The sequence below is a fragment of the Kryptolebias marmoratus genome, linkage group LG9 (genome assembly GCF_001649575.2).
Source record: "Kryptolebias marmoratus isolate JLee-2015 linkage group LG9, ASM164957v2, whole genome shotgun sequence".
Lineage (NCBI taxonomy): Eukaryota > Metazoa > Chordata > Actinopteri > Cyprinodontiformes > Rivulidae > Kryptolebias > Kryptolebias marmoratus.
The window spans coordinates 7,544,007-7,558,822 of NC_051438.1; the positions used below are offsets into that span (position 1 = coordinate 7,544,007).

At 45.5% G+C, this 14,816-nt stretch overlaps 1 protein-coding gene across 12 annotated transcripts in view; it reads left to right on the top strand.

Moving 5' to 3' along the window:
- Window positions 1-13,738, top strand: part of zgc:66433 (uncharacterized protein LOC321250 homolog) — a 76,530-nt gene extending 62,792 nt beyond the window's left edge. For 11 of the 12 annotated variants that reach the window (XM_025007406.2, XM_017423117.3, XM_025007407.1 and 8 more), the window contains 10 exons: window positions 112-267; window positions 3,679-3,790; window positions 5,192-5,465; window positions 5,544-6,051; window positions 7,094-8,276; window positions 10,267-10,370; window positions 10,520-10,661; window positions 10,745-10,845; window positions 11,231-11,324; window positions 12,429-13,738. In XM_025007406.2, coding sequence (XP_024863174.1) covers window positions 112-267; window positions 3,679-3,790; window positions 5,192-5,465; window positions 5,544-6,051; window positions 7,094-8,276; window positions 10,267-10,370; window positions 10,520-10,661; window positions 10,745-10,845; window positions 11,231-11,324; window positions 12,429-12,886 — 3,132 coding nt within the window. In that variant the 3' untranslated portion in view covers window positions 12,887-13,738. The remainder of the gene's footprint in view (window positions 1-111; window positions 268-3,678; window positions 3,791-5,191; window positions 5,466-5,543; window positions 6,052-7,093; window positions 8,277-10,266; window positions 10,371-10,519; window positions 10,662-10,744; window positions 10,846-11,230; window positions 11,325-12,428) is intronic. The other variant, XM_025007413.2, reaches the window with a different exon arrangement.
- The last annotated feature ends 1,078 nt before the right edge of the window (window positions 13,739-14,816 follow it).

The window sequence follows — 14,816 nt, forward strand, 5'->3', positions numbered from 1 at the left end:
TTTTTTTTTTTTTTAGCATTAGAAACTCTGCTTCTTGTGTTCATGAGTTATCTGGGAAGCTCTCTTTGTGTGTGTGTTTAAGTGAAACCTTCTGTCTGCTTCCCGTCCCAGCCGTCCTGTGCAGCCTCCAGCCGGGCGATGAGCCCCCTGCTGGTGCCCGGAGACTTCAGCCAGCCGGCCAGCCCCTTCGGCTGTCTGGACAACTCCGCCGCCAAACACAAGCTGGGCCTGAGACACAAAGCCTGCAACCGCAGGAAGCCTGCCAATGTAAGACACACACACACACACACACACACAGTAACACACACATTACATGAGCTACAAACTAGTTTGGGTCTTTTTTTTTTTCCGTGCGGATGGTTTTATATTCATTGCCTGACCATGAACTCTAAAAAGAACAGGAGTGTCAAACTCCAGGCCTCAAGGCTCTGCTGTCCTGGAAGTTTTAGGTTTTTCTGCTCCAACACACCTGATTTAAACGGTTTAATCACCTCCTCACCAAATCATCAAGTTCTCCAGGAGCACGGCAACAAGTCATCCATTTAAAGCAGGTGTTTTAAAGCGAGAACTTCTAAAACATGCAGGAGAGCGGCCCCCGAGGAACAAAGTTTGACACCTATGTTCTAGTTGCTTCTTTAAAAAGGTGGATAATTTGGCAGGATTATCTCAATCTTAAGAATTATATATATTTTTTCAACTTGTTGTGCCACAGAAACTACAGGAAAATACATAAGATGAACCGTTTGGAAAGCAGCTGTTTTAAAAAAGTCACCTCTTGTCCATCGGCCAAGAAGCGAGAAGCCTCTTCATTAGTGAGGGCTGATGCTGTTTTCTCGCACTATTAATGGTTTATTTTACTCCTCCTTTATGTTAGCTTGCCTGCCAGGGAAAATCAGGTTTCCTTCTTACAAACCCGAGTGGCTTACATGACCGATTGTTTGTAACTTTTTAACCTCCAGACGCACAATCAGGTCCTATTTATTCGCTCATCATCATAGTCTGTAAATCCAGCAGCAAAGTATCTCACATCTGTCTTCTTTCATTTAAATCAGCCCCCCCCCCCATCTCTGTATGAGTCCACAGTAGATATAGGATGATTAATGGTTTCATGATGTCCCACTGTGGTAAAAAGTCAGTGTCAAAACAAAGTGTTTTTATTTTTTAATCAAACGATTCCTACAGTTTAAATGCCTTTTAATAAAATGCTAGAGCTAAAACTTTTTTTTTTGGACTTCTTTTATAGAGAGTTTATTCATTTTTAATGCTATAGGTCACATGTGTCAAACTCAAGGCCCGTGGGCCAGATTCCGGCCCATGTTGACATTTCATCTGGCCTCCGAGATTTAAAACATATTTGTTCAAAATTCCATATAATTTGTAACCGGGAAAAGATATCTGAGATTTCTATAAGAATGATTTGACATATTACATCTAAAACCAGGGTTCATTTATGTTTTTTTTGTTTGTTTTTTTTCAATGAAAAAGGGATTGAGTTTGGTCCGTGGCTAGAAGCAAGTTTTTACAGAGTTTGACAGCCCTGGTTTATATTATTCATGAGTTTGTGAACACTTTTTAAAGTATTAACAGTCATTTATAAAACTGCTCGTTGAAGCAGGCTCACTCTTTGGCAAGCTATGTGTTGTACTTTTATGTATTCTGTTACGGTAAACTTTAAAAACTTTTGCTTTAATAAATCTTTTAGGAAGGGGCCCTTATTAGGAAGTGATGCTCCTCCAGCGCTCCCCGTCATTCAGCCAAGGGGGAAGTTCCCCTAAACGTTTAAGCTCGTTTAAAAAAGGATGTCATCAGTTGGTTTTATCCGATGGAAAACCCAGTCAGTCACAGAGAAGCAACGCCTGTCTCTTGTTTCAGTGTAAGACGGCTTTAAACCGATCGTTTGCAACAAGCTACAGGAGTTAGCTTCTTAGCAGGTGAGACGTACCCAGCCTGCAGCTCAGAACCAACTTATTAATCTCTAACATCAGCTCATGTAGGCACCGTTATCAATTATCTCTAAATAAATATCAGTGAACCAGCCTATTGACTCTGGTATTTTTGCTTATAATGCAGAGCCTCCAGGATTTCACAATGTTGCGATAAGATTTCAGCAAAGGACCGCAGTGAAGTTAGTTTTAAGTTGGATATTGGATATTCGCGCCATCCCTAAGTGAACCGCCGCGCGTGAGAGAAGGTGGCGGCAGAGAACGGCTGGCCGACATTAGCGCTCCTGTTTCGGGTCAGCCGTGAGCCAGACGCTGCTAACTCCGCGGAGCGGGAATATCCAATATCCAACTTAAAACTAACTTCACTGCGGTCGCAAACCAGTTTCCTCCCCAGCTGCAGGAGAGTGGGGGGGAGCTGTTTTGCACGTCCTGCAGTGTAATCATGGAACATAAACGCATCGACAAACACTTTATGTCTGCAAAACATGTGAGGAGAGCTGCAGACGAGGGACAATCCAGAAATGCTCATGAATGTCAGTTTATAAGCTATCAAAGTTCTCAAATAAAGCACCTTTTGAGAATGTCAATGTTTGTTGGTAATTATCTTACAAAACTAGAAAGTATTTTTGGTTTATATATTAAAGTTATGGTTTTTTATTGATTTTAGTAAAAAAAAAATCGCAACTTTTAGGAAAATGCCCCGTGAAATCAGGCCTTTTAGCCCGCAACAATCACAAAAAATGCCCCCGAAATCCAGGAGGGATTGATAATATAAAAAATTATTTTTTAAATTTAAAACTTATTCTCAGTACTTGTGGTTATGTTAAAATTACGCCTTAATGCTAAATATCATCATGGTAAAATAACAAAGTTGATCACATATTGGTTTAAAATTTGGTTTAAGTGTGATTATCAACACAAACTTCTTTAATTATTTATTATGAAAATAACTGTAAATAAATACTTTTAGTATTATTAAGCCATTATACATAGAAAATAATCTTTTTTACACAATATATGCTGTTGTTTAGGCACTGAAGGTAATAGTAATCGCATGTTTTTTTTTCTTTTCTTTTTTTAAAAGTTTAAAAAATATGTGATGGATTTTAAGCTTTTTGTTCAAATGTTGTAAAAACCGTGGTGGTTTTGCTCCACATCCACCCTTGGTGGGCACATCTCTTATTTCTGAGGTGTGTTTTTGCTGAAAAACTGACCGCCATCAAACATTTCCTGTTAACTATTCAGGTGATGTTTCTGTGTTTAGACTTAAACCCAGAAACTGAAAAAAGTCTGAACATTTGAGTCTGGAGAAGAGTGCAGTTCTAAAATGGGAATGGTGTAGGAACCCTGTGTGTCAGATGTTAGTTGGTTTAAACTTTTAAGTGTTAATCCTTACCAGTGTAACTTGGAGACACATAGACTATCTATCTACTATATTATCTATTTAAAACATGAAACGTTTGTGTTTTTTTGCTGCTGCTTTTTCTCAGTTTTTACAGTTTTCTGCTTCTAATTAACTGATTTTGTCTCTTACAGTTAAACCAGTCATGTATAGATTCTTTAGGTCATTTGGTTATGACCTCTTTCTTGAATAAAATGTCAGATTTCAAACGCCCGTTCAGCTTCGTTCCACTTTAGCCTGCGTCCTCTAACTGAGGGGCTTGTAACTTTTGGTCCACTCTGTCTCCAAACCCACCTGAGCGCAGCTGGTTGAACCCATGTCTTCTCTGTGCAGAGGCTCGACCTGAGAGCGGGAGGAGACTCTGCAGCCGAGGAGGTGCTGACCGTCTCTGTACCAGGAGGAGAAACCGAAGCTTTGGAGCAGCAAGAACGAGCGAGGACAGAAGGTCAGAACGTTTGGTTTCACTTCAGCTCCGTCTCTTTTCATTCAGGGGTCTGCACACGTGGAAACCTCTGAGTGTCCATGTCCAGTTTAAACTCTGTAGTCTTTTTGACCTTAAGGAACACAAGCAAGGTAGAAAGTTCACTTTGTCATATATTTGCAAACGATTCAGAGTGCACAAAGGGAGGGGGAACGTTGTCCCGTTCTGGTCTGATGGAGGATTCTAGCTGCTCTACAGCCCTGAATCTTCTTTGCTGGATCTTCTTTGCTGGATCTTTTGATCCATTATTATTATTATTATAATGCTAAATGTCTTCATTAAGAAAGAGGTCTGGACTGGAGGCAGGTCAGTTCAGCACCGGGACTCTATGAGGCCATCAGGCGAAGCCGGACCGTAGAGGCAGGCGGGCTGCAGCGCCAGCTGGAAAAAATAAAAATAATAAGAATAATTTGCCACATAAAGTAGTTCCTCCTAATAAATAATGTAAATTACTTAATTTCTTAGCTTGTTGTGTAGTCTTTTATTGCTTTTTTTTAAACTGTTTTGACACTTAAATGGAGTTTAAAATGTTTTTTTGGTGATTTATTTTTTAGTGTTTTTACTTCCTTGCAGTTATAGGGCGGGACGGGTCACCGCCTGCGTTCATCAGGAGGTTTATCACAGCGTCCTGTCGGCAGTGATGGAGACTGCAGGGCAGCTCCAACAGAGTCTCACCGGGGCAGCAGAAATTCTGCCATGTGGACACTTTCAGCTGGTTTTAGCTCAGTGAGAACTGTAGACCTCACCTGGTCCCACGTAATGCAGGGACAGAGATTTTCTGTTCAAAAATCCTTTTTTTATGGAACTAAAATGAGAAGATGAATCATGAGTCAGCATCTCAGAGCGTGAACAGAACACAGAAAACTAAAGACAGAGGGGCAGATAAACAACGGGGCCATTTTCTGTGTTCATCTACACTCAGAGCACACAGGTGGCTCTTATTTACCGAAGAATGTGGCTTCTGAACGTAACAAAAGAAAAAGGGGTAATTAAATATGTATGCAGTTGATGATGCCTTTCCAGATGTGTAAGCTGCTCAGGCCATAGTCACTAATGCACCCCTATACCATCAGAGAGGCAGGCTAAAACAACTATTGGACTATTTGTACTTACTTTTTTTATTAAAGGAGCTCTAAATTGACAACAAACAAAAATAAATGCTGTTATTCTGTTTTCCAAGTATTTCATCAAAGAGCAGTGACATTTAGGATCATTTAACTGCTTTTTAAGGTTTTTAAGTTTGAAAAGGAAACAAGAAATAATCCTTATTCTTTTCACGTGAGCTTCAGTGACCTGTGAAGTTGATTTGACTTCACATCACTGAGTCTGTTTGATGCTGAAGACTTGTTTGTGTCTGTGCTTCAGATGAAAGGGACGATCAGCTGATACCAAAAGGAGAGGGAGAGGCGGAGGAAGAGGAGACAGAAGAACAGGAGGCCACAGCATTCCAGCTGAGAGATGAGGAGGACGATGAGGAGGAGGAAGGAGAAGATGAGCCGGAAGCCAAACAGGAAGTTTCTCCCGCCCCGGCCTCTTCCTGTCCTCCTGAGCAGAGCCTCTCAGAGGAGGACGTGTCTGACGCTCGGTCCATGTCCTCCTCCTCCTCCAGCTCCAGAGCCTCCTCTCCCAGCAGCCCCAGGTCATTTCCTCCTCTTTTTAACACCCTGACATTCATTAACTCCTCCTGTCAAACTGAACTCTCCAATTATCCTTCCAGGCCCCCAGCAGAGCCGCCTGCCGCTCTGGAAGAGGATCCTTTGAGTCTCGCGAGCGTCTCCCGAGAGGCCGAAGGTCACCGCTCTGACACAGACTCTTCATCGGAAGAGGAGCTTCAGGGAGAAGCAGAGGATGAGAGCTCCTTCTTAGAGGAGGTGCTGAGCTCCCTGAAGACCCCCCTCTCTCCTCGCTCACCTGACGCCGATGATGTTGTCCTGGAGACGAAGGAGGAGGAGGTGGAGGAAGAGGAGGCAGGAACAGAAGAGAGAGTGGAGATAAAGGAGGAGGAGGAGGAAGCAGAGGTGGAGGAGCCTGTTGGTCATCAGCTCACTCCTCCCTGCTCCATCCTGACTGATCAGACCGAAGAGGAGGAGGAGGAGGAGGAGGCTGGTACTAGTTCTTTGCAGGATGAAGATGCCGCAGCAGTTGGAGAAGAGGTGAAAGGCGGTGAGGAAGAGGTCGACACTGAGGAAGAAGATCTAACTGTGGAACGATTCGCTCCACATAGTGTAGGTGTTTTTGATATGGTGCTTTAAGAACTATTAGTCCAGGGGTCTCTAATCCTGGTCCTGGAGGGCCACCATCCTGCATGTTTTACTTGTTTCTCTGCTCCAACACACCTGATTTGAATCAATGGCTGATTAACAGGCTTCTGTAGAACATGAAGAGGTCATTTGACCACTGAATCAGGTGTGTTGGAGCAGAGAAACAAGTAAAAGCTGCAGGATGGTGGCCCTCCAGGACCAGGATTAGAGACCCCTGTATTAGACAAATATAAAGTATGATGGTGAAGTACTTGCTGTATAAAAGTTACTAAAAATTGAAAATACTGTCATTACTTATTAGTATTACTCCTTTCCTTTAAGAGCATTTACAATAAACACTTTAAAGAGAACTAAAGTGCAGAAATTTTGATGTAACCTTCAGGTATCCTACAGGAAATAAGTCCTTATCAAAGTTAAAGGCCTATCATTCTTTGAAGGAATGCATATCACCCGCCGTCTTTCACACCAGATCGTCTTATGATGACAGAGTTCTCGTCATTTAGGTCGAACCTTGAAAGTAACACTCGTGACAGAATCTGTCAGCACTCAGAGTGTGAGCTGTGAAGGACTCTCAGCTGCTACAGCAGCCAGTTTCAGCTCTGTTTCGGGAAAATCCACGAGGTGTAGCTGAAGATTAGTTAGCTGTGGTGGCCATCTTAACTGGATCGGCTCCAAAAGATAATTAGCATCCAGCGGTTTGAGTTATTTTGCTAACAGATGGGTTTGGTGTGACACAGCGTGCTGCCCTGCCTGCTCAAACATCCTGAGACGGATGTTTGAGGATTGTCTTTATCGGGAAAGTCGAGCACAAAAAACTCATCTTCGAGGCTAAATAAGGAGCAAAATTTAGGTGGAAGTGAAGTTAAACTGTATTGTTAATAAATCTGTTTTAGTTGGGCTGTAAATGAAGCTGGATTGGCTCTTTGGAGGTAGGAAAATTCAACAATTTGCTGAAAAACTCACGTTAATTAATTCTCCTCTCGTTCTTCGTGAACTCCTCTTCCAGGATGAGGAGGACCAACGAGACGAAGAGGAGGAGGAGGAGGAGGAGGAGGTCAAGTCTGAGAAACGGGACGACGTGGTTATAAGACGATCTCTAAGCCAGGAGGCGGGAGTGGAAGAAGAAGAAGAAGAAGAGGAGGAGGAGGAGATGGAGAAGGAAGCAGAGACGGAGGAGGAGATGTTCGAGGAGAGCGAGGAAGAACATGATGGTGGGGGGGAAGAGGTGGGCGTGAATAAAGGGAGAGAAGAGGAGGAAGAGGAGGCGATGGAGGTGCTTCCTGACTCCCAGGGTGAGGAGGTTCGGAGAGCCTCACCTGTTCAGGAGGCAGATGAAGGAGCGATGGGAGGAGATGATGATGATGATGTTCAAACCACAAGTCAGGTCAGTGATGAAATCACAGAAATGGGAGAGCAGGTTCTGACCGGAGGTCAGGAAGGGCAAGAAAATTCCAACCAGAACTCTGAAGATGAGAGGGAAGGTGATGAAGAGGAGGGTGGAAAACTCCTGGCCCAAGAGGAAGTGGAAGAGGAAGAGGAGGAAGAAGCAGCCGGCCCCCGTGATCACACTGGTGAGGAGCAGGAGCAGGAAAGTGATGAAACAGTGTTGAGTTCGGACATGAAACCCACTGAAAATGATTTGGAATCCAAACCTCTTCCTCCGTCTCCTCCTGTGTCCGACTCCAACGCTGATCCGGACCAAGAGCCGCTCAGTCCTTCCGGTAAAACCACCGCCTTCCACATAAACCTGGTCTCTCCCAGTTCCGAGAAGCCCTCGCCTGTGTTCCACCTGCCCCCCGTCGCTGCAGATCCCAGCGAAGGGCTGGCAGAGTCGCCTCCTCCTGCTGGGGCCTCCTCTGCAGAGGAGGAGCAGGCCGATGCCGCGCGAGACGAAGAGAGGGAAGAGAGGGAAGAGCCCGAGCCCGAGCCCGAGCCGGGCGTTTCACCTCCTGCCTCTGTTACCACTCCCACAGACCCCGGCAAAGTCCGCTTCACCATCGCCCCCGCGTGGCAGAGGTCCCAAAGCTCAGCCGGGCCCGTCTCGCCGTCCTCTCTTGTCCCCGGACCCGGAGGGGATGGGAAGGAACAGGAGGCGAAGGCAGAACCGGCTGCGGACCCGGGCAAAGCGAGGGGCGCTGGAAGCCCGACTGTGAAACCAGCTCAGACCCCAGCTGCTGTGAGAACATCAGGTGAGAACATGACTAGTTAAAGGGAGGAGGGGCTGGTGTTCTTCTTCTTCTTTTTCTGTCACAGCTTTTGATTTGCTGCTCCTAGAGCTTTGGAGAAATCCATCCAGAACGACCTGCTCAGTCAGGAAAAGTGTCCTACGACTTGATAGCAGTACATCGTAACGACAGATGAAACTCAGAAAAAAATGCCAACAATCTCCTCCATAGACACATGAGAAACTCAGCCCTCTTTGGAGCTCAGACCTCCGAGTTGAAACATCACTCAAAGTTGCTGGTGAGGATTCTCAGTCATCGAGGATGTGGCGAATCCAAAAAAAGGGTTAAAAACAAAAATAACTGGACTTCTGTTCTGTAGCTGAAGACGTTTCTCATCCGAGGAGTTTTCTCAATTCAAAAAGCAGAGAGTGTGGAGTTTGAGCTTGTTCCGTAAACTGGATTCACCTGCAGATTAACTCACTCTCCTAACAATAGAGGCTCATTAGGGTCCTTGTTAACCTGACTCACTCTGGTCACATGAGTGCAGGTGTTGATTGGAGTGAAACTGACTGGGGATCAGGCCTAAAGCTCCATTATATGTTTCTGAAAGCTGAAATCTCGTTCAAAGTTGAAACAGGTCACAGAAAGTTGGACTTCATCTGTCTGAACGGGTATTTTGCCATCTTCGCCTGTTTTTCCACCCCCGACGTGCTCTGCCAACGCCGTCTCTCCACGCCGTTTTGTTTTTCAGGCGTTTCAGCTCCTGAAACTCCCTCCTCACCTGGACAGAAGTTCCCATGGCAGCTCTTCTAGGCTTTTTTTTTAATCCACAGTTCTCTGCTGTTTTTAATATAAGTAGTACAAACATGGATGAGGACAGATTTGAGGTTGAGAAAAATCCAGAGTCGCACGAGCCAAGATCTCGTCATCACAGATCATAGGATGCTGTCTGACAATCCACTTCTAAGAGACTGGCTGTTCTAGGCCGATATGTTAGAGCTGATCTGTGTTGTCCTGTATGATTTAAGCACATCAAATGACGCCCCATGCTGCAGCGTTCCTGGTGTGTATACATTAAATATCTACATTTTTATCTGCTGTCTCTCTTTGCTGCAGGACTTTGTTTTCTCTAGTTTTGTCCAGTGTTGACATACTGAATGACAGCCAGACGCTCCCCACCACTCACACTTCAACAATGGTTCCATTCGGACTAAAGGGTGCTAAAAAATCCACAAGAACTCAAAAAAATTGTTCTCTCTCCAACGGCTGCGAGAAAAGTCTTTTTCCTTTTTTTTTTTTTTTTTCTCGCTGCCCTGGTTTGGGAGCTCTTGCAGCGTCATCTGAGCAGGACTTTTTTTCTCATGTGGTGTCCTACAACTGTTCTCTGATTGGTCAGAACTTTGAAGTGGGAGTGATTAATACGGCGGAGAAGCTCTGCTCTCGCTGCCGCCACCTCGAGTAAGAAAACACTCGTCTCCGGTCTTGCAGTGTGTGTGAAACGAGCTGTTTGAGACTTACTTTCTGCTCTGTGTATTTGTCTGCCTGCATCGTGAAAACGGCCTTTAAAATACCTGTCTGGTTTTTAAACACCTGTTTTATACGCTCCCTCCGTCCGTCTGTCCACCTGCGGACAATTGCTTGTCTGAGCTCTAAATTGATAAAACTTTAACGTTTAACAGCTCGACACCTCATGGTTCAAGAATAATCCCTATTGATTTCAAGGTCACAGGGTCAAAGGTCAAGGTCACAGGGGAACCCTTTGTGAAAACAATGTCCAGTCTCCAACTCTACAGACATGCAGTCAGGATTGTTGTTTGAGGGAATTCATGTTTTGCATTTTGATTAATCTGACAATTTTCTGACAGGTGTACTGTGGACTGTTGTTGGTACTCTTGTATGTTTTTTTACTTATTAGTTAACTGTATCTGTTACATTTGTCTTCGTCTTAGAAAAGAGGCGATGCGTTCATTGCAAAATGATAACTGACGGAGGTTTTTCTCCCCGTCGCCTGCAGACGGCTCCGTGGTGGCTGAGGGAAACCCTGAGAATCCTTTTGGAGTTCGACTGAGGAAAACGTCAGCTCTGCTTCGCTTCAGCTCCGAGGAGGAAGTGGCTGAGGTAAATAAAACAAAACAAAGAAAAAGAAAAGTCGAGAAACCGTTAACACTTGCTTTGGGCGTCTTTCTGCTGCCCTCTTGTGGTCAAAAAAAGAAAGAAATGAATGAATTTCGGGTGTTTTAAGGTGTCCGTTTTATTTTGTGGTTCAGTCTCCAGTTGAGTCGCCGACTTTCTCCCCACAGCCGGTCGGCACCAAGCCCTCTGTCTGTCCCCCCCCCTCCTACAAGCCTGCCGTTCCCAGAAAGCCGGAGGCGCTCGGAGATGCCGGAGGGAAACCGAGGCGGAGCTCAGGTCTGTTCTCGCGTTTAGCCGCCGCGCGGCGTCGTGCTGCTGCTGCAGGCCGATCCTGCGTCTGACTCGGTGTCTCTGCTCAGAACTGGCTGCCGGATCGGACCCGCCCAGCTGGATTTCCGTGGCCAAACGGAAACAGAAGGTCTACAAAGAAAACTCACTGGAGGAGATGACTGTCAAGAAGGTAGATTTAACATCTGGTGTATTCTGCTGCTCGTTTTTACTTTTTATTATCCTCCCGAGTAGCAAATATTGTCCAATTTTTTTTCAATTCTCCAATCTCTGTAAGCTAATTAGCCCCACTCCTTCATGATTGGTATGACTGAAAAGCCTTAAATGTCCTCTGTAGAAGCAAAAGGAGTTCATTCAGTAATATGCAGTGGGTGGGAGACATTCAGGTTTACAAATGTCCTCCACAGAGGACTAATTTGAACTACTTACAGTCAGGAGGGTATTATGTTTCATGGTCTTAACTGTGAAGCAGTTTGGGTAACTCTGAGTTGTTCTTAAGTGTGCTCCATGAATACATTCAGACTTTGACATACACTAAAGCTGCTTTTCTCCCTCAGGAGGACCAGGAGAAAAAGTCCTCGTCCCCCGACTGTGTCAGTCCAGCTGTAAGCAGGGAGCACCAGAACAAAATGGCAGAAAGCACCAGCAAAGGTCGGTGCATTGACACACATGTTTAAACGTTTTTAAAAGCCAAAACTGCATATTGGGAGGTTTTCTTTTAGTTTCTATTTGTCTGTTTCTTATTCCATTTTTAGGACTTGATTTTTGAATTCCCAAACCTCCCGCAGCTCAGTCTGACATGATGTGCTCTGGCTTTCAGCATCAGCGTGCAGACTAAGCATACAAAAAATAGACAAACGTGAACAATTTACCTATAGACAACAAAGGGATTGTGTTGAAACGAGTGAGGAAAATCCAGCCTTCTGTGGCGCTCCGCAGCTCCGATTTTGCAATAGAAAGTTTAAAATGGACCTTATATGACTGATGTGGCTTTTTGAGATTTTCTATCTTTTCTTGTTTTTACAAAATCGGTTTAAAATTCATAAATGTTGAAGATTTTACCGAAAGAGGTTCAACTTAAAGTGCGGCGATGTGACAAACTCGTTCTAATGCTCACAAACTTTACACTTCCTGTTCAGTTTTTGTTTTGTCTTTTCCTTCTCTCACCCAGTGTGTCTCTCACTGCTACACAACTTTCCTTACAGGCTCCATTTAGTCACAGTTTGTTTGTGGCTGATTTTCTGTTGTGTTCCTGTCTTTCATTAAGAGTCCTGGCTGCAGCTTTAACATTTCTGCTGATCTTGATTCTCTTTTACATTTCTTATACAGTTTATACATCCAAAAGTCAGCTTAGATTATTACAAAATTTGACTCCAAATGACTGTTGAGCTTTAAGAAGAAAGTTTCTTTGTAATTCGAAACAAGAGCTGCATAGTTACCTTTGAAAAGTGCTCCAGAAATGCGTTGTTGTCGTTGTTGTTATCATTTCTTAGTGTTTTATTGAAATGTTGACTCAAATACATAAAACGGACACAAGTTTACGTCACTTGAACAGATGTTATTCTGATGCAGTGCTGCCCTCGTGTGGCCACTTCCTGCTACTGCAGCTCTTTCATAGTGTTAAGTTGCAGGTATTCAAAGTTACTGTTTGTTATTGATAATTACATTTTCCTGTGGTCCTGATTATCTGCAGCACTTACACACGCTTCATTCTTGTTTCCTTACTTTTTTCTTTCTTTTGTATTTCTCCTCCAGAGATCAGTAAACCGCCAGTGTTCACAGAAAAGGAGACCAGGAGGGTTCTCTCTCCTGCAACCCCAGTGCCTCCTCAGCCTCCGAGATCCCAGCCGCTCCCTTCCCCCGTTGCCCCAAAACCCCAGGTGTCCCCTGTCACCGCAAAGCCACCTCCACCTCAGCCCAAGTTGCCCCAAACTGCCCTGTCCCCGCCCACTCCCGTCCCCGTCCCCTCGAAGCCTCCCCCTCGCGTGGCCCTGTCGCCTCTCGCCAAACCCGCCACAGCGGCCCCGACCCCCGCGTCGAGAACCACCGCGGAGAAGGCGCCAGGCTTCAAAGCTCCAGGCCTCCCCAGGCCGCCCGTGTCCCCCCAGCGTGGCCTGCCTCCCCCAGCTCTACCTCAGGACGAGCCGCCCTGGATGGCGCTGGCCAAAAAGAAGGCCAAAGCCTGGAGCGAAATGCCACAGATAGTCCAGTGAGGGGTCGGGCCTCGGGTGGCCGGGGTACACGGAGGGGGGGGGGGAGCACCACAATGCATTTGCACACGAGCATTTTATAATCTCAGCTTCATGCCTCAGATTAGCACTAAATGTCCAGCTGTTATAACCTGAAAACCAGGCTCCCAGGAGTCAAAGGTCTGACTTACAGGGTCCCAACCTTTCCGTCAAACAAAAAGGTGCCTGAAAGGAGGAAACGAACTGAACGTTGTAGTTTCTTCGCAGTGATTGGACGCCACGTCTTCCAGCCCACGCGGTTTTACAACTCACAAACACTCAACTAATTGTTTGTTGTGTTGGGGGGGGAGCGTGCGTCAAGCCGTCTGTAAATTATATTTTAATTTTGTTTTTTTTCTCTCTCCTTTGATATGGTTGTTTTTTGGAGTTCTTGTCTTTTTTTTTTTGATATTTTGAGTCCGTAACAGGTGGCGTTCTCGCGTCCCTCCATCCTCACCCAGACGGCTTCTGCTGCGGGAAAGGCGTCCGGCTGTAGAGGAGAACGGGACGTGGCAGGAAGCGACTTCGTCACCTTTGGGTTTGGTTTTAGCCGCGGAGGTGCGAAGCATTGGCTAAGGGGGTGGGGGGGGGGCGCCACGGACTAACGTTTCACTCCGTGTTCTTTACGCTTGTCTGACTGTCGTTAGAAATCTGTTTAAACTTTGGGTTTTATTTTGTATCGTCTCTGGAGAACTTCTCTTGTACATAAATTGTACAGTAAAAACCTAAATGAAATCTCACTCACTGTGTTTTTTTATGCAAAATTCTAACTGTTTGAGTTTGGAAAAAAAAAACCTTTTGGTTTGTTGAATAAAGGTAAAGGAAAGACTCAAAGCACTCAGAAAGGCTTCTTGTTTAAATAAGGGAACAGCATGTATTATTGTCTCTTCTTGTTTCTGAAATGTGCCGAACTTAAACTAAATCCAAGTTGAGAAAATGCAGCTTTGATCGCCCTTAAAACACACCAAACTCTCTTGTTTAAGCTTGAAGAAAATCCCTGTTGTTCAGCAAACGGGTAACCCTATCGTGAAGCTGTGTCACATGTCGGCCATGTTGATGTAAAGTACTTTAAAGCTGGACCGCTCTCCTGCGGGGATCAGCCGTTCTGTCTGTAGGAACCATTATAAGCTGCACAACGCTGAGTGGCGGGGGACAAAAGACACGAGACGGACTTATTGGAGGCTCCTCATACAGCTCAGAACATCGTCTCTGCTCCGAACTGAATACTGACAACACCATCCCTACGAATGAAGCATGGTGGTGGCAGTATCATGCAGGATGACTGCTTGTTTTTATCCAGCCGTCCTCCAGCGTTTATCTGTGGTCGGGTCGCGGAGGAAACGGGACCAGGAGGGAAACCCAGACCTCCCTCTCTCCAGCGAGGCTCTCCAGCTCCTCCTGGAGGATCCTGAGTTGTTCCATAACCAGAGAGGATCCTTTTCCCGTCCTTGTGTCTTCGTGGGGACATGTTCAGCCCGACGCTGTAGCTCTGATGACAGACAGTTTCTGTTTGTGTTCTGGTGGGAGGTGAGAGTCGAACAGAAGGACTGATCTGCGTGGGTCGGTTTCCCGTAGACCTCAGTGTTGAGTCTTCCATCTCTTTCCATGTGCATCAGAGAGCCCAAACAAAGGCAGCTTGTTGTTCCCATCCTGAGGCCAGAGAGGAAACATAATCCCTCCCTGAGTTTTCGTCCCAGTTGGACATTCCCAAACAACCTCCAAAGGGAGGCAACCTAATCAGACTCCTAAACCACTTCAACTTAATCGCCACCCTAATGTGGCGGAGGTGTTCAATCCCCCCCCCCATGACCCTGAAGGCTGGGTTGACTCGGGCAGCAGCCCCTGGTAGGGTCTCCCATGGCAAACTGGCTCCAGGTGAGGGGTCGGACTAAGAGCTGTTCGAAAACCTCGATGG